This window comes from Pyrgilauda ruficollis, unplaced genomic scaffold (genome assembly GCF_017590135.1).
Source record: "Pyrgilauda ruficollis isolate IOZ18807 unplaced genomic scaffold, ASM1759013v1 scaffold63, whole genome shotgun sequence".
Taxonomy (NCBI): domain Eukaryota; kingdom Metazoa; phylum Chordata; class Aves; order Passeriformes; family Passeridae; genus Pyrgilauda; species Pyrgilauda ruficollis.
Window position 1 is genome coordinate 2108820 of NW_024528044.1, and position 19570 is coordinate 2128389.

The window sequence follows — 19570 nt, forward strand, 5'->3', positions numbered from 1 at the left end:
ATCTGAAAAAAACACAGTTTGCGCCAAGTTTTCTCCGGTGTTGAACTGGCTAGGGACTTGCAGGTAGAAGTAGTGAGTTTCTACAGGTTACTTTTTAAAGTAATATTGGGTAGCCTCAAGCATGAGTTGGGCTAGGACTTCAGTTCATCAAGATGCAGAGTGATCAAAGATGTACTGGAAGCTGAGGACAACTAGTGCTACAAATCTGCTGGGGTATTAGAATAACACTGGAAGACTTACTCAAAGATATTGGATATCTACTGCATCAGGCTTCTGTAGTTTTTCTGGACCAACCTGTTAAATGTTGCATCTTAAAACTGCACAGATTAGGAATTTTTTTCGTGAAATTGTAACCAAGTGTTCTGTGGTTCCATAACAGGGGCAAAAGTTTAATTTCAAAACTAGTCAAGTTATTCACCCTAAATGCAGGCTTGCTCTTCACATACTGAGCATAATATTTCATGAAATAACTGCTTTAGTCTTTTAAGATGCCATAAATTGTAACCATTAAATTGTTACCAAGATGTTGATTATGTAAGCTATACTTAAAGGGTTTTGTTTAAGGTCTCAGTTACAATAATCCAGGAATGCTGTGCAGTGTTGAACTACCCAGGCACAAAGTTAAGTGCTGCATCCATTGAGATTATAACCATGCTGTTTTTACACATAAACATGCTTACATGAAGGGATTTCTATTTATGAATAAAAAACCTTTCATCAGTGGATACAGAAAAATGAGAGGCATGGTTAGAAATCCTTATAAGGACAAAATGGGGAGTTGAAAGGAAGAACACTAATTAATAAGAATTATTTTAGAAAAACTTGCAAATGCCAAAACTAACTTGAAAACGCAGGTCACTGGTGAGTTAAAATGCTCCAAAACAGATCTCCATTAAAAACTACAGCTAAAAATGCAGTCAAATTAATTTTTTTTCTCTTCAAGGTTTTATCAAATATGTATACTTGAACTGTACTATTTTTCTCCTAAAACATTAAACACCTCTTGTAAGATGGGGTTTGTGTTCATCAAATGCATGTGCTTCCTTTGAGTAGCTACTTGTTTCTGTTTCTATTCTGGCATGGATCATTTGAAGTATCTAAGTCCCTGCCAAGGGATAACTAGAAATGTTTTAAAACTTTATTTCACAGTTTCACTCACAGTGATCCATTTCTGTATACTTTAATGAAAATAATAAAGTGATGTTTTATTTCTGGGAGAAAATATCTATTCTAAAAGGTTCATAACAGTTTCTGTGTAGTTGAAGATTTCACTCTATCATTATTTGTCAAGCAAAGAGCACCTTTGAAGTTTTAAATGTCCTTGAAAAGCACTAGGACAAAGTCAGCAAGTGGAATACTTGTTGAATGCTCTTTGTTGAAAACCAGAGAGAATAGGTAAGCTGCAGAAAATACAGGGCAGTCTTTGGCAGTGGGGGAAAGAACTAGAAGGAGGGAGCAGTTGGTGACATGAGCATAATTGTGTCCTCTAGCAAAGCAATGTAGTTTCTATATTCATGCATCTGTGGAAGAAGAAAAACTATATAGAAAAATAGCAGCTTTGTTGTAAAGTTTTGCTTTATCATGCATTCACTATTTTACTAGTGCTCAAAAAATTAGGGAAAGAACTGTGAGGGTGTGGCTGAGTAGTCCTCATAGTGAATAATGCTGTTGCTGTTGTCATCAGCTTCTTGGCAACTTTGATATATATGTTGTAGTTATGTAAGTGAACAGACTGAGAAACATTTTTTGTCTGCAACAAAGAAGCTTTTCTACTTCAAAGTTTTGGGGAGTTACTGCAGCGCAGTCCTTGCTAGATAACTCATTTTCTTGCAGGAAACTGTGCAAAGTTCAGTGTCAGAAGAGTGCTTGCATATGAGATAATCAAATGTCTTTGCATAACAAGGCAAACATTCATTGCGTGTTTAGTGTTGAAATGATTACAGTTCAGTAACTGTGAGTAATTGTGGAGTCCTTATATTGCTGTTATTATCTAGTTAACTAGTAAACTGTTTCCTGCCTTCTTACGAAGTTCTAATAAATAGCTGTGTTAGTATTTTTTAGAGAATATTCTCTAAATTATTTTTTGAGTATAAAAGACTGAATAAACAATTAAACTGTCAAATATTTACATAAGATTTTTTTCTTTATTTTAGGATTTCCATTTGAATAGAGTTAACTTGGAAGAATCAGCAGGAACAGAAAGTACTCCAGCAGGTGCTAGACCTAAGAAAAAAAATAAGAAGTCCTACGATTTAACTGCATCTGATAAATTCTGGCAAAAGCATAAGGGCAGGTAAGCCATAAAGGTACACAGTTTATATTAATTTAGTCAGTATAAATTCTAAGTATTCTTCATATATGGCAGTTCTGTTTTAAGCTTATTTGAAAATACTTTCTAGCTTTGGGGCCTTTTTTTTTAAGGTGTATTTGGTCTGGCTGAGATGAAGTTCATTTCCCCACAGCTGCCCTCACAGTGCTGTGCTTTGCACTGGTAGCTGGAAGGGTGCTGATAACAAACCATTGTTTTGGCTGCTGCTGGGCAGTGCTCCCACAGCATCAGCCCTGTCTCCCCAGCATTCCCCCTCACCAGCAGGCTGACAGTGGGCAAGATCTTGGGAAAGGGCATAACCAGGACAGCTCACCCAAACTGACCAAAGAGATATCCCATACCTTTCCATACCATACTGTACCATTCCATTCCACTGTTCAGCAATAAAAGCTAAGAGAAAGGAGAAGTGTGCAGTGTTCAATGGGATTTCTTTTAAATGTTTTTTTTCTGGAGCAACTGCTGTGCCTACTGAAGCCCCACTTCCTGGGAAATGGCCAGACATCATCTGTTGGTGGGAAGTAGAGAATAAAACCTGTCATTTTCCTTTGCTTTCACACATAAGCTTCCTTTTTTTCAACCACCTGTATCTTGACCCATGACTTCGGGGGTTCTCCCCTGTCTTGCTGAGGAGAGAAGTGATGGAGTCACTTGGTGAGCACCTGGCATGCAACCAGGATCAAGCCACCACATAAGGAATTATCATTGCCAGTATTCATTGTCCATGATAATTGTCTGTTAGCTTTTTGTTACAGAGTTCAAAATTGTTCTTATCAAAATTACCTAAGATTCTTGAGAGCAGTGAATACGTCTTAGAAAGTTTAAGTAAACCTTCAGCAAGAAAGTTAAAGTAAACCTACATTATGTCAAGATGTCATTATTTTCAGTGATTTGATTCTGCTGCATGATTTGTGTATTGTTATTTCCAAAAAGGTTTTTATTGTCTGGTTCTAGTATTTCAGTTTGTTGATTTAACTGAGCTTAATGCAGACTATTGCATTAGTCCTTTTCCAGAGGTGGCCGAGTCTGTTCAGCAAGAACTGGAATCTTACAGAGCCCAAGAAGATGAAGTCAAAAGACTTAAAAGTATCATGGTAAGTTTTATCACCTGTATGTGTTTTATGTAATGCATAATAGGGCTTGTAGAGATGCCTAGCCCACGCTTGTTATCCCATGGACAAAAATTTTCATTGCATGCTAAATTTTAGGCATTATATGATTTTAAAAGTAGGTGTAGAAGTACCATATTTCCTGAGAAGTTTCAATTTCTTGTTCATTGGTGTTGCAATTATATAATTTCCATACTAACTGAAAAACACAATTCAGACTTAATACCATTATGAGAAAATAGATTCTAAATGTACTGGCTTTATCTGCATGTGTGATATTTGTATTTATTATGACTATTTTTATTCCTCTTTTCAAACCCTTCCTCAAAACCCAGGGCATTGAAGGGGAGGACGAAGGAGCAATAAGTATGCTTTCAGATAATACAGCTAAGCTAACTTCAGCTGTCAGGTAAGTAGTCAATAATGCATTATTGTTGTTTAATTATCTGTGAACCATTTCTAATTTATTTTGTTATTGTACTTTTAGTATTCTTTGAAACAAATATCTTTAAATGCAGGCTGTTCAGCTCTATACTATAGTTTAAATGCTTTATAATTCTGATAAAGTTAAATGCAGTGTCCTAAACCAGTGCTTTCATATGTAACTTCCACAATGTGTTTGTCTCGGGAGTCTTTCCTCAACAAAGACAAGTAATCTAAGTGCATCATAGGTTTGCTTGCACTGTTCCATCAAAATCCCCAACCTCTGCATTCCTTCATAAAAAAAATTAGTGAAATCCTCTTCTTCAGGTATGGTTATGAGAATCATTACATCTATATTGTCATTTTTAGTTCCAACCCTCTTCTGTAATTTTAGATTTTAATAGCCTTTTAAGGTCCTTTCCAACCCAGACTGTTGTATAATTCTGTAAATGTTTCAATGCCTACTGTATACAGTGCACAATTCAACTAACAGTGCAAATCAGCAGGTTAGTTTGTATTTAATCTCTTCAGCTCTCTTCCAGAACTTCTGGAAAAGAAGAGGCTCATTGATCTTCATACAAATGTTGCAACAGCCGTTTTGGAGCACATAAAGGTACAATTGCTCTCTAACTTGGGTTTTCTGTTAGTAATACTCTTTAACCTAAAAAATATATTTGAGGCAGTGAAGATAAGAAAGTGAGCCTTCTCAATGATGCTGCTTTTCAGAATTCACTGTGTAGCATTACTCAGTGTTGAAGGGTGAGAGAGAATGAATTTTGAATGCCTCTGTATGGAAAGTAAAGAACACCAGTTCTTTTCTTGTCAGAATTTGCTAGTATATTCTCATTTTTTAATTGTGGCCACAACTGTTATTGTGGGTTGAAGTCTTTAAAAAAATAAGTTTATGATGGACCTGTTTTATTTTAGAGATGTATCGTGGCAATTCATGACTTCAGTCTAAGCAATCTTCTGTTCTGCATGTGTTTGTCAGAAGGGCACTGTTGACTGCTCACCAACAAAACTCATACCCAGAGATGTGGCAATAATGATGCAAGTTACTGAAGCAGTCTTTCCGGCAGGGTCTGTGTTAGATGTCTTGTGCATAATTTAAGAACTTCACAATGGGGTTTGTCTTTCCTGTTTTAAGTCTGCTGCTTTTGTCAGAGATCTTGCAGAGGGATTGTTGTCAAGTGAAGGCCCTGGTTACTGGTAGGATAACTTGGAAAATGGATTTGTTTTCACAGCATGAAAACACAAATTGTAGATGAGGCTTTCAGAAACACTGAAATTCTTTTTAGTTTTGGAAGGTGTTTCAAATACCAAGTCTCACTGAAAATCAGTAATTAGAGAGTTTTACCCCAAGCTACTTAAAATTCTTGGAAGGCAATGTGTTTTGAAAGTAGCTTTAACATTTGTAAAGAATGGAAGATCTGTCTTCAGTTATTGCTACTGAATTTTTTTTAGTACTCCATATGAACAAAGGATTAATTCTGCAATTAAATTAATAAATTCATTTTACATATTTACAAAGTTGGAAAAGAGGTAAGTGTCTGTGCTTAGCTCATTACTGTAAGGCTAGTAGTATATGGGCTTCTACACTGTTAGGTATGTCAATTTTCATATCTGACAATTTAAAAGCAGTACTTTAATACCACTGAAAAAAAATTGAAGCCAACAATATTAATATTTTGATACCTTGACTGTAAATTCACTTTTTCAGGAAAGATACTGGCATGATAATGGCAGGCCTAGACCAATAGTATTCCATATATGATTTGTTGGTTGGAAAACAAGTTTTAGAACAAGATGTAGAATGGCAGTAACATCAGTTTGGCTTTCCAGTATCCTATTGGAAATGAGCTGGAGTCAGATGCATTAAATGATAGCCACACACTTGATTACCTAGAGGTGAAGGACTTGCTTTATCTGGGCACTCAGCCAGCCCTTGGCTTGCTGCTCTGATAGGGAGCCTGCTATTAGGGAGTGTCCTAGGAGTGGTGGTCCATTCCTCCATGATTCTTAATTCTGGTACTGCAAAGTGCTCATGCTCTTTACCTTCTTATTGTATAAATGTCAAAGAAAATTGTGAGACATTGGCCATGCCGTTTCTTCAATATATTGATATGTACATCTCTGTCATCTTTTATTTTGATTTAGAAAGCATCACTTCATCTTCAGATATTTAGGACACTGTCATAAACTAATGCAAACTAATTCTTTTTTTCTATTGAAATTTGCCTGTGGTAAAGCCTTTTAACTGAATCAAAGTAAAGTTTATTCCAACTGCTTTCTCCTGACCATTTTCTCCTGTCTTTTCACCCTCCAGTGTTAGAAAAAGTATCTTTCAGTCTTGAGCTATGGAATTTTAGTGTGGAGGACATTATGTTACCTGGTGGATTCCTCAAAAGTACTCTCAAAAAGGGCAGTGTCTCATTCAGTACTTCTAAAAGATATTTTGATTAGACATGGACTATGTGGTTAATAGGTTTTATGCAAAGTTACATAATGTAACCAGATTAGGATGAGACTGGCTTTTTTTGCAAGTGCTGAAGTCTTGAGGAGCTAGTGAGGAGCCATGCTCTTCTTCAGATTACTATATTTTCACTTCTAAAATAATCAGGAAGTGCATTCATACTTTGAAATAGACTATTTGCATTATCCATTATGGGGTTTAACTGTATTAATTATTTAAGCATTTTTTTCACTATATATATAAGGTTCTATGCAAAGAATGCAACGTGACCTGCTTTGGATATATTAAGTGAATTTAATTTTTCTTGTGGTTATACTTTAATGTTCAGTTTACAGCTGCTTTCCACATTCTCTTGGATCATTTTCTAAGACACAGCAAGAGGAAACCAGGAATTAATCACATGCTTACGGGTCCTGGCAGTTTTTTGGCTTAAGTTTTTAGTGAAATAATGGAAAGTATGCATCACTTTTTCGTGAAGTGAACCATCAAGTATTTACTGTCAGTGCTTAGAACAAATGCATCCTTGTTTTGCATTTATTGGTTTTTCCTCTGCTGAAGCTGGTGACTGAAGGTCTGGACCCAACAGATAACAGATTTAGAGCTACATTTACCTATCTAGCTGCTTTAAAGTTTCAAGTCACGCTTATCTTTGCATGTCATTCTAATATGAATAGAGTTACTGATATATGTTAAATCATGAATATAAAAAGATGCACACATACACTTTTCTAAAATGACAGCTGGGGGGGTAGATTAGATAATGTCTTGCTAGAATTCTACAGATGTGAATTTAAGTGGCAGATTTTTGTATGTATTGTTGACTGTTTTAAATTACTTGTATTTCTTTGGTTTAGTGTTTTGTTTTTTTTTAATTTTACATAGTTTTATTATGTATCTCTACTTCTGCTTGATCTTGTCTGACACTGAATGATCTCTTAATTGGGATCCCCTTAATTGAATGTAGTCTTTCAAGTTTTCAAATTCATATGTTTAAAGGAGTTCCATTCTTTTAAGTACTCTGTTTTAAATAAGGTTACATTTTGTTCTTACATGTGAAATGGTATGTGTTTGTGAAATATGTGTGTCATAGTGGACCAGGCAGTTTTTCTCTAGTTCAGAACTGATAATTCATGAACCTTCTAGTAACAACAGATTTTTTTCTAAGTTCAGTTACAGTGACCTTCCAATTATCATTCTGTGCAGTTCAGTGAAAAGGAGTTGACTGTGTTTGCCGCTCCCAGCCTTGTTCCAGAGTTTCTCTTCCTCTCCCTAGCAGCACACTATAATTACCTGACCAGCCTCCCTCGTTCTGGAGGCAGTTATTTCTGGTTGTTCTCTGTCAGCATCTTTGAAAAAGACCTCAGACAGTTTCTTAGAAAATGTCTACTCTCTCCTGCATATTCTCTCTCTCTAAAATTAAAAACTTTTGTAGTGTAGAGAGGATAGAAGCGCTTCCAGCAGGTCTTTATAAAAATTACCCTTTAAGAGATTTAATGGGTCCTGCTTCCACTTACTTACTTTGAAAAGAAGGAATTTTGTGTTCATTTTGGAGTACAGTGCTCAAGCAGAATTTCCCATGCACTTCAGTAATTTTCTCTAAAATAAGTTTTGGCTTATGAACAGCCTATTTCTAAAGATAAGTTGAAAGCTTTCACAAATATTTTTTTTTTTAAAGCAAGCTGAAGTGTGGCACTTTAACTGCAATATAGAATCCTGTTCCTGAAAGGGCAGCCAGAAAGGTCACTTGAATGAGATTGGTGTGGAACAAGATGTCATAGTAGAAAGTCAAGAGCAGGAGGCAGAAAAGGAATAAATGTAAATGTAATTGCATCTTTATTTTATTATTGATTTTCTTCCCATTGCTTGCCAGTTTGGCACCCATAAGAACATATTCTTTGCTGTGTTTTTTATTGAATCTACAGGATTGTTTAGCTCCTATTCCCCAGCTTTTCCTCTTGGCATGTCTGTGAGTTTGCCACTGAGTGAGCAAAATTGCACTTATTTAAATTAAATGGGACATCTGCTTCTTATCAGCACCTCTTAGACAAGTTGGCTTTTCGAGAAGTAACTGTCTCATTGATGTGGCATGTCTGGGATATCTATCAAAAGGTAAATAGTAGTGTTTAAGGCTATTCAGTAACCCGTATGAAATTTGATTAAGTGTCCACCTAATTCCTAGCAAACCAGTACAAGAAAAATATTGCCCTAATTAGAACTTTGTTAGTAACTTTCATTAGTTATCTAGTGAAGAAGCAGCTGAATAGACTTACCCTATTGATCCATCTCTTTAGTTTGTCACATCAGACAGAGTCTCAAAAGTTTTACATTGCTGCTTGCTGCTTACATCTGATGTCCCTATTGTGGATAGGAAAAAAAAAAAAAAAACCACCAACAACCAGACAGTCTCTTGAAAAAAAAATGTGGACCTGAAGTTTTGGGATTTTCAGTTTGTTTCATTAATGTTTCCATTTAGGCTCAAAGTACAGAGCATGTATGCAACCAGTGAATTTTCTTTGGTGCTGGTAATCTGTTTTGTTCAGCAGCCATAGTCAAACAGTCATAAAGTTGCACATGGCTGAGAAGAATTTTACCTAGCCTGTGCTCCAAGTAAGTTAACAATTTTCAATCTGTTCTTAAAATTGAAAGTAATTGATGTTTGAATTACAAAATTTTATTTAGAAGTTGATCTGTAAACAAATACAGAGAATCAGTGAATCTTTTTATGTTGTACATTTTTACATGCCATCTCAATAAATTCCTTGTAAACAGATCACCAGCTAAGATAATATGGGCTTTGCCAAATTCAACAGTAATATATTTAACTTTATAAGATCAAGTTTCCACATTTCAAGACAATCCCTTTTTTATTGGATGCCTTTTGTCAGGAAAAATATTTGAAACTTAAAAACATTGAGTTTCACCTCACATAACAAGATACTAATGTCGATAAAACATAAAAAGCAAGCGAATGTAATGGAAATACTTTAAAATTTTTACTAGTTTCTTTGCAATTGCTTCATATGTATAGAGAGACTTAAGGAGACTGTAAGACAGAAAATCTCCAAGGCACTGTAGAACTGAGGTCTCACATGGTTTACCAGATACCAAATTGCATGTGATGTAAGGTCTTGGAAAAAGGCTGGTAGCTCAATTCTATTCAGACTTCATATTACTCTTTTAATATTAGCTCAAGGTAAATATAGCTTGAAAAAAGCTCTAGATATTTTTTTTTGTCATTTCATGCACCTTCTGTGTAGTCATAGTCACTATAACAATCAACAGAAGACATTCTTCTGCCCCTAAAAGTAGCAGGGGGTCATGTCTGAGTGCTCTTCATGGTAATTTACTTTATAAGCTATAATTGCAAGCATCCACAAAAGCTTTAAATTAAGTTGTTCCTTTGCAAGTAACTGCTTTTCTCAAGGAGTTCAGTAAGTGGTGACTGAGAAATGGAAGCATTGTATAGCTACCTGCATAATAAGCTAATCACCATATGCTTTTAATATAAAAATATTCTTGTAATTCATATCTTTTTTACTTTGCTATCTGTTCTCTAGCTCTTTTTTTGAGGAACTTACAGTGCTCAGAAGGTGAAAGACCCTGATAGTCTTACGCTAGAGAAGTACTTTTTCTTTTTTTTTTTGGAGAGGTCATAAAATAACTTTTTTGAAATTAATTTTTTTATTTGTGATCTCAAGAATAATTTTAGTAGTATTCAGAATACCTGAAAACCAGACTTTTAAAGTTTTTATGTACTGTCATTACAACTACTACTGCGCTGAATAAAATATGCCATAGCAATTTTAAATGCTTTGGCATTACCAGGCAAAATTTCACATTTAACCCAAGAAAAGCAAGGTGACTTGCTCATTCTGGCAATATCATTTCAGTCTCACAGCAGCAATGATGTGGACCTGACACACTTCCAAAGCAGCGAGATGGAGATCCACTCTGCCAGTCTCCTGTTGGAGCCAGTACATGGCTGAATGTGTTCAAACATCAGGATTTAGTTAGTTACCAGATACTAAGGTTTTGTAAGCTGAGTAGCTGTAGCATTGGTTGTGATGCTACATTTTAATGTTCAAACACACATAATGATCTGCATTGTAATGGAACATTTTAAACTAAGTTCTGCAGTGCATTTTTCTATTTTTAGCTTGTAAGATCACGATCAGTAAGTGCAAAGTTTGTCTGTTTGTGCAGATGTGCTGCAATGCAGTCATTACTTGCATGGCCGTGTGATGTCTTCCATAAAGCCTTTGCTCAATAATTTTGTATAGTCCCTGTGCCATCCTCCCTAAAAAGGATTTTCACAACATCTAGATGTGTCATTGTATAATGAGAGACTTCTTTTCCAGTGTTAACAAGATAATCTAACTATAAACTTGTCCATCTTTGGTGTGAGTGAATTACGGCAAGCCTTTGATCTGAGGTAGTATTTCCGTACCAGCCCAAGCTGGCAGTTGCAAACGTTTCTTCAGGATGATGCCTTAATGTATAAAGGAATTTCCCATATTTATCTGCAATGAATAATTGTCTCGTGGTCTGAGAGCCTGGAGGTTCAGAATAAATTTGACATAATATTCACTTCATTATTTTTTCCTTTTGCAACATAGCAATGTGTATGATGGCATGTAGTTTTCAGCTGTGGCAAAGCCATAGTTGAAAACAAAGCTTCTCTTCCAGTTCAATATTCACAGCAGACACCCCTTGCTTAACTTGCTTTTTCACTTTTAGTATGATAATTAAATGCACATCAACTTCCCGAGAGTTAATAAAAGCATATTATAATGCAAGCATTAGTTACTTTTACTGATAATTCATTTAAAAATAAAATTTTTAAAACTGTATTTATAACTTAAACTACATACCTCTTGAAAGAGAAAATAAATATTCTTTCACAATTTTAAGATGTTAACCCCAACATTTACTCTTAAACAGAGTCGAAAGCTGGATGTGTATTTTGAATATGAGGAAAAAATAATGAGCAAATCCACTCTGGACAAATCTCTTCTGGACATGATTTCTGACCCAGATGGTGAGTACTTTAAATCTGAACTTGGTATAAAATTTGTTAAGCTGTACAATAAATCTATTCCTGCTTGGATTTCAGGGTTAGTAAAGAGCAACCTGTGCAAGATTTGTAAAGAAAACAGCTTTTGATTGATCTTCAGTAGCAGTCTAGAGAGTTTAATGCTTCAGTTGAGTAATATCCAAAATATTATCTACTTCTGCAGCTCTACTAAAATCCTATCCTAACCCCTTATTTTTGAAGGTCAATATATTTTATTTTTTGTGCTTTTCCAGTATTCAGTAGTATAGCATGGCATTCTGCGGTATGAACAATAGTAATTCTTTAAAATCCTCCTGCACGTTGTATAACATATATATACCTCACAAACACAATGAAAACACCGTAGAATTTGATCAGATCGAGGGACTGTAATGTAGGTAGCTCTTACTTGCGTGAGGAAAGAGATGAATGGGACAAGTGGAGAGAAGGGACACAAGATGTGAATTGGCCAGTTCACTGGGACTCACCTGAAGCTTTGCATGTGTTGATTCAGCTGTGCCATGTCTGTTTTCATCATGTAAGAGCACAAGCAATGCATCCCAGCTTCTGTGTCAGATATGGGTCGTACATATCACAGCATTTCACACCAGGAGTGCTCAGGTTCTCTATTAGCAGGAGTCACTGGGGGTGTTTCTCTGAAAGGCTGACCAAAATGACTTCTCAGCTTTTTGTACTATTCCAGCATCAATTCTTCTTTCAATCTGTCACAGCCTGACGTGTGTCAAAACCCTCTGACAGATTTCAGTATGATCTGATACCAGTTGGCTGGAAGAAAATAATGTGCAGAGCAAAATTGTAAAACTTAAATCATGATCTCTGACTTGTCTGCATACTGGCAATTATGTTGGCAAACCTCAAGCATTTAGAGATCCAGGGTTCCTGCTCTTTTTCCAGTGTGCTCTTTAAGAAAATGTTTTGTTACTGCATGATTATGTGTGTAGTCTTACAGCTACATACTGAGCTTAATGCCTGCTTGGAGTTTTTATGATTCATATTTATAAAAAGAGTATATATACATCCTGTTGACTTTCTGCAGAAATCTTTTAATAGTATCTGTGCTATATAATCAAAAGGCAGTAGGAGAAATAGTGCACAGTTGGTAGGAATCTGAGCTAAAATTTTAAAGATCTCATAATAGGTCAAGTCTAGAAACTAATGAACTTTCAGAAAATCTAATGTCAGGCATCAATCTGTAATTCAGTACATACATTTATTTTTTATTTGATGCTAATAAGAATATATATAATCTGTACTTTCATTAAGCATCAATACCAACTAGTCCTTTTCCATGTTCAGAATTAATATTTCACGTACTGTTTTGATTTCAGCTTTTATGTTTGCATAAACTTAGATATTAAAACAGCTTGTATGTCCTACTGGATCAATTACTTTTTATCTGAATCCACATTTTCTATGCCTTTTTAGAGTTTAGTGTAGAGCAAATTGTTTTCCAAGCCTAATGTATCTTACCAACATTCCTATTGGCAAGGTTCCTGGGTTTTACACACGAGAAAGATTAGATTCACAAGCTAGAGTTTTTCTTCATAAGCTAAGTATTCAGGTTTTCACAGTATTATGTTAGCATTTTATATGCGATCTCTAGGTTTAAGTTTATGTAAGAAAAAGATTTAAGCTAAATCACAGTGATTATTTCCAGGCATGCTGTCTTGTTAAACTGTCTAGCCTCATGTTGTGTGATTCACTGAGAAATACCATCAGAAAACATTTTTAAGGAATAATGCATCAAGTCTTCCTGTGCTTCTGGTGGGTTATTTATTGGCATTATGTGTGGGGATGTTTGTCTTGTGGATGATGGGATCTGCAGAGCTCTTGGTGAAAGCACTTAGATGTGACCACTAAACAGCTGCAGGCTTCAGCCTCCCATTTGTTACTGTGATGTTCCCATCTACCACTCAGTACTATTAGCTGCCCCTCACTTCAGTGGGTATTACCCTACCCTGGAGTAGGGATAAAATGGGAGCTAGGGGCTGCCTGTTGGTTTTTCAACTGAATATAAAATTGGTCCATTCTAGGTTTGCCAAGTTAGGTTTTCTTCAGAATGTTGAGCAGTTTGCCTCTCTGTGCTGTCACAGATTGTAGTCTAGGAAAAAGTAGTGAATATTTGACAGTCAATTGACCTGAGTCTTACGCTGTTCATCACAGCTTTTTTTACCCAAGTGAATTCCAGGTGGATCTCCACCTTGAAAGCTGGCTTTTGGTTTTGATAATACAAAGTTTCTTCAGTTCTTGATCTTCTGACTTACTGGTATTTGGTAAAGTTAATAAAACCTGCTTTGCAGAAAAGATTGTACCAAGTCATAAATGCTCATTATGACAGCGCTTACTCTTAACTTCTGCCAGACAAAATATATGCTCACTTATAAATAAAAGTTGCAGATTAGATCGGATGGTCTCCTGCTGACTTAATCCACATTCCATAGTAGGGGAAAACAACCCAAAACAAACAATACAGAAAAAGAAAAATAGGGGAAAAAGTCATTTTCTTACCCGCAAGTGCAAAAAAGTGCAGTCTTATAAAATATTGTAATGAAAGTATCAGGCTTTTATAATGAATTTTAATTTGAAATGTTTGTTTTGAGAAGTTGTTGAAATCAAAACTTCATTTGAAACTATTGTCTTTACTAACAGTGATTCTCGTGTAGAAAAATAAAAAAGATGGCGTTCAAAATCTGAAGTAGTAGTTTGTAGTCCTAAGTAGTGGCTACATCAACCTTTTGATATGGAGAGATGAATGTTGTTTGCATATGAATAATGCTTCCCAAGAATGGGAAATGGTTTTTCTCCAACAAAAGAGGATTTAGGAGGTGAAATCCTTTCTGAAGGCAAGTTGGAAGTTCAGGGGTTTTTTTCCTGACCAGAGGTTCGTGTAAGTGCTTTTGCAGTCCTTGAGTATTTCAGTACTGTGAACTATAGAGCTGTGTAAACAAGTTGTAGGGTTAAAAAATAATATGCTGTGGCTTCTACTTCTATGATTTTTCTTTAGTCTGCTTTTTCATGGACCTACTTCCAGATAACGTTTGCAATCTCCACATAAAATAAGTAATAATTTCTCTACATAATTTATTTAGTATGTTATATGAAGAATAGTGTTTAAAGGGGGAAGTGTAAAACTTGCAGAAAGAATGAGCACATCTAACACAACTCTTAATAAAATTTCTCTATGTCTTCCTACCATTTTACACATTGAAGAAGGCCATGGTTATCAATAACATTTCTTGTCATAGCTAGAGATCTGCATGTACATATGGATGGCTGCTGAAGAGCAGTTAATGTAGCAGCATAGTTACAATTGTAGCTTATAATTCTTTTTTTTTCCTTTCTTACTGCAGCAGGAACTCCTGAAGACAAAATGCGATTATTTCTCATCTATTACATAAGCTCAGCTCAGGCACCTTCAGAGGTACCTATGTTCTTTACAGCTTCCAACACCAGATTTTACCACAAAGGATTTTCATTTCAGCACTAAGTAGATCTTTCTGTTTCTTTGCAAAGGGAAGTATGAAATGCCCAGGAAATTCTAAAACTTTAAATAAATTTTGTCTTATTGCGGAAATCTGCTCACAAAGTTTTAGCCGCTGTTTCAAAGAATATGAATGACTAGTAAGAAGGAATATTGTATTGTGACATATTTAGATCAGCGTTACTGCAAGACACATGTTAGCATGCTTTCTATTACTCTCCACTGCTCAAAGAAGTAGGTAAAGCAAAACAAAAATATGACTGGTTTCACTTCATATATTCAAGAATGATGGAGTCAGTTGACTAGCAGGTGAATAAAGGAAAAATGCATCTGCCAATATCTGAATAATTGACTAGCAGGTGAATAAAGGAGAAATGCATCTGCCAATATCTGAATAATTCAGAAAACAATTTCTTCATATTTCTTTTGAACTTAGGATGATTAATTTCAAGGAAAATTCTGACACTGTAGAAACATTAGTGCTGGAAAAATGTTTGGTTAGGCAAATAGAAGGTATTTGTATTAATGTATATTAGCTCCTCTTTGTTTATTATTTACTGTTTTGACATTGTACAGAAACCAGCATTCTATTGGTTCTAGTATAAAGGCTGTTCCATATCTGAAAGTGCACAGGATTTAATTCCACAAATACTGTTCAGTTTAATGGGATCTGCTCATGGCAAATTTAATTTCAAGTTGCATTTCCGTAGCTGGTAGGAAATGGGGTTAAGATTCATAATTACTTTTGAACCTGGGTCAATACTATAACTTTGCACTGCCTATTTAATATTTAGATAAGGATATCTTGTCTTTGTACATGGAGTTAAGAGTAACTTCAACCTTTTATAATTCTCCACTTTATGATTTCAGATTGACTTGGAGCAGTATAAAAAAGCATTGATGGATGCAGGTTGTAATCTTGCTCCTTTGAGCTACATAAAGCAATGGAAGTAAGTAATTTCTTTTTTCTCCTGTATGAGGCTAACTGGTTAATATAGAACCCAGCATTGTGTTCAGAAATTAAGTGTTACTTAAATTGTAAATTATCTTTAAATATTTGTTTGGTATAAGTTTTTACTGTCGTTGTTATGGTAATACATGCAAATCTTATTTTAAAAGTAAGCTCCAGTAGTGCCAGAGCACTGTAGAACATGACGTGTAGTAGTGCCCTTAATGATCCAGGACAGAAACAACTTATTGAATTAGTTGAAAAGTTGTGCTAGTTCAGACTCCAAAGTTTTTTTTAGTTCATACCAAGGAGTCATGCTGGATATCAGTTATTGTAGTTTTACGTGTTATTTAAATTAAATACTTGTCTTTTAACTATAAAATCTTATTTCTATTGTATTTGTAGGCAAGAGGGATGCATATAATAAATAGTTACTTCCTGAAAGAGTTCAAAATGCAGAAGTTTTTTCACTTTCAGATTTCTGGAGTAGAACATTCTACAGAAGTATGTGCCTGAGATAAATATTTGATTTCTATCCCTGCTTTCACAGAGCTTTCACTAAGATGGCTTCAGCTCCAACCAGCTATGGAAACGCTACACCTAAACCTTTGGGGTATGCTTTTGGTTAATTTTTTGTAAGCCTTTGGGTTCTTTTATCCTATTTTAGTAGTGCTGAAAGTGTGGTTAGTGTTATACAGGGCCCGGAACAAAACATCTCCCTGTTTGTAAAATTTTTAAGTTACAGATAAATACAAGCACTCGTCTCCCCTTAACAGTGCATAGTACACACAGAGAGGAAAATAAAAGGATCTGTGGCTAAATTCACAAACTATCTTAATACAGTGCTCTCTGCACCTGCACATTAAATGCAATCTCACAGGGGAGGAATTCAGCAGCAGGAGCTGGATCTGTGACAGCTATCAATTTGAGCCTGAAGGCTCAAATTGATAGCTGTCACAGATCCAGCTCTTTGAGGCAGAAGATAAAAACAGCCCTTTATATTCAAAATCATTTCTCTCCTGGGTTTGGAGACTGTCAGGAGTGCAAGAACACGCTGGAATGTCCTGGACTGGCTGTCTGACTGCTTGTTGAAAGGTGTAGTTATTTATTTCAAGACGCGAGAAAAAAATGACTGTGCTAAGGTTACATATATCCCATAGAGGATATAGGACTAGGTTCTTTCCATTCTGCAGAGCATTTCAGTCCTTATTACCAGCTTTACTTTCAGGAATGCCCTGTCACTGTTGTAAGGAATCTGTGGCACAGTATGGTTAGAGAGAATTCTGGTGCTGTTTCACTTGGGAAAATCACTCTTTGGTTGGTTGGAGATGCTCAGCCTCTCTGTTAACCCTGATCATTAGGATACCCACTTGAAAGGAGCACTCCAATCCTTACGTTACTGAAGTTGTAAAATAAACTGTCCAGTGGATTAAAGACTAGAATCCAAGGCTCCCTTTGATAGGTGAGGATCTAACTGGTAGATTACAAGTGTATTCCCATACACTTGATTGCAATGTGATACGAAGAATGTATTTTATGAGAAACTGAATTACTTGGTACTTAGGTCCTATTGACTTCATTGGAAATTGGATGTCAGTATAAAGCTTAAGAATACAAATGAAAACCAAAAAGATCTTATACATCATCTTTATATTGTTTTTTCAGTCTGTTTTCACGTGTTATGAATACAGGATCACAGTTTGTAATGGAAGGAGTGAAGAACTTGGTACTGAAGCAACAAGTAAGTTTGAAAAAACAATTAAGCCTATGATGAGTATTGTGAACATTTGGAAAAATAAATTTCAGTACCTTTGTCGTATTAATAAAATTCATTGTACAGTGAAAAAAGTAAACATAAATCTCTGCTTATGGATAGATCTATCACTTTGTAACTTCCAGGTATCAAATAAGTAACAAATAATTCACATTTTCTTTGAAGACCTCTTTGTAGCAATTAAGACTGATTTCAGCATCATAAAAAGAACATCTTTGGAATACTCAAAGTAGACTAGACCTTCAAACAACAAATAAACAAAAAAATATAAGTATCTGTATCTTTACTTAAAACTACATGCATTAAGTTAATCTATTTCAGAGTGATTAAAAGGCTGAAGGTGTTAGTTCTCTGTTTACTTACTATTCAAACATTTCTTTTTTCCCATGCGAGTGTAATGTCCAGCAACCATAATCTTGTAATGTCCATGAAAATACAAATATGTTTATAATGACAGGACCACTTTCACATATTCACTGAACTTTGTAAAATATTTCTGAGCATAACTTGCTTGTAAATATACATCCTCCCAAAGAAAACAAACAGCAACAACAACCAAAAAAAAAAAAAAAAGAGACTGGTTGTACAACTCATCGTTAGATTGTTGAATTGTGGTTCCCAGAAACGTCCTTCTCTACAGAGGATACATTATTTTCCCAATATGTACTTTCGTCAGATGGCAATGAATAAATATTTATTTACGGTTTAAAATCTTAATTCTGTAGTATTTTCACATCAAAATTTCTGAAAAAAAAAAAGATCATTCATAATACTATAATTCAGTTGAAGAGTCAGAATTCAAATGAGAAATATAACATATAACTAAATAAAATGAAATCTTAACTAAAGATTTATCTTTTTGACCTACTTAATCTTATCATTATCATTGTTTGTTTATTCAGCCTTTATACACATAATTTATACATGAAAGATATTTGCTATCGCAGAAGAGTTTAAAATTGGGGTCTCAGATTTGTAGGGCAGTTAATGAAGTTAATTCTGCAGGAATTTCCCTATGACTACGATGATAAGCTGTTACAACTCAGTGGTATATCATGAAATGTGATAGAGGAAAATTTAAATATGCACCTTGCATGTGTGTTATATTTTATAGAGAACTCTTCAGATAAACTGTTACTTATAGTAACAGAAAACAAGTATAGTCTCCAGGAGAATGCCTCCTCTCCTTGTATTAAACATTTTGTCATTTCTTTAAACGTGTGATTTTAAAGAGTTAATATTATTCTGTACAAGATGGCTTGCGATGTTTTGCGTTCTGAGGGAGCAAAAAGCCAATTTGCTTTGTTTTCAGGATGTGCCTTTCTGGATTTTAATTTCTTCTCCAGGTATTTTAGAGTAGCCAGATGAGAAGCCTTTCTTCCTCATTTTTGTAAGCCTAATGTAGGTCTGTGGTATTTCTATTAAAGCTAACTTTTTATTTTTCCTTCAGTAATTCACATCAGGATTCACATCAGTTTTCCAGTGTAATATGTAGATCATCCTTTGGAATGTCCTCTTCTGATACATCCTGTCAACAAGATTCATTTCCAATCCTGTTACTATGTAAACTCACCCTCAGTTTATTATAACTGAAGTAGTTTAACTCCTTAATATTCAGGTCTTCTGTCCCAGCTGACATATCCTGTGTTAAATAAAGAACAGTAATCTTGAATTTCAACTCAGTTTAATCCTTTGCAGGTCTTCCAAAAATGTGTTGCCAGGGTTGATTTTTTTTACCCACTTCTTAGCATAAGAGGAATACTGTTTAAAATAGTATTTCAGATGCTCTGTAAACTCTTCCAGTAATAATGTTCCTGGGAATAGTTCTTAATAAGCTTTTCAGCATTCCATCAATTTCATGTTATGTTTTACAGAATCTGCCAGTCACACGTATTTTGGACAATCTTATGGAGATGAAGTCAAACCCTGTGAGTACAATTGCCTTCATACAGAGAGAGGTG

The 19570-nt window shown here is 35.1% G+C and overlaps 1 protein-coding gene across 1 annotated transcript in view; it reads left to right on the forward strand.

Moving 5' to 3' along the window:
* SCFD1 (sec1 family domain containing 1) overlaps positions 1-19570 on the forward strand; it is a 45521-nt gene that overhangs the window by 12817 nt on the left and 13134 nt on the right. Inside the window, exons 10-19 of the mRNA XM_041484118.1 lie at positions 2154-2293; positions 3330-3420; positions 3771-3844; positions 4390-4471; positions 11273-11369; positions 14756-14826; positions 15757-15836; positions 16386-16448; positions 17501-17576; positions 19484-19537. Of these exons, the coding sequence (XP_041340052.1) occupies positions 2154-2293; positions 3330-3420; positions 3771-3844; positions 4390-4471; positions 11273-11369; positions 14756-14826; positions 15757-15836; positions 16386-16448; positions 17501-17576; positions 19484-19537 (828 nt within the window). The remainder of the gene's footprint in view (positions 1-2153; positions 2294-3329; positions 3421-3770; positions 3845-4389; positions 4472-11272; positions 11370-14755; positions 14827-15756; positions 15837-16385; positions 16449-17500; positions 17577-19483; positions 19538-19570) is intronic.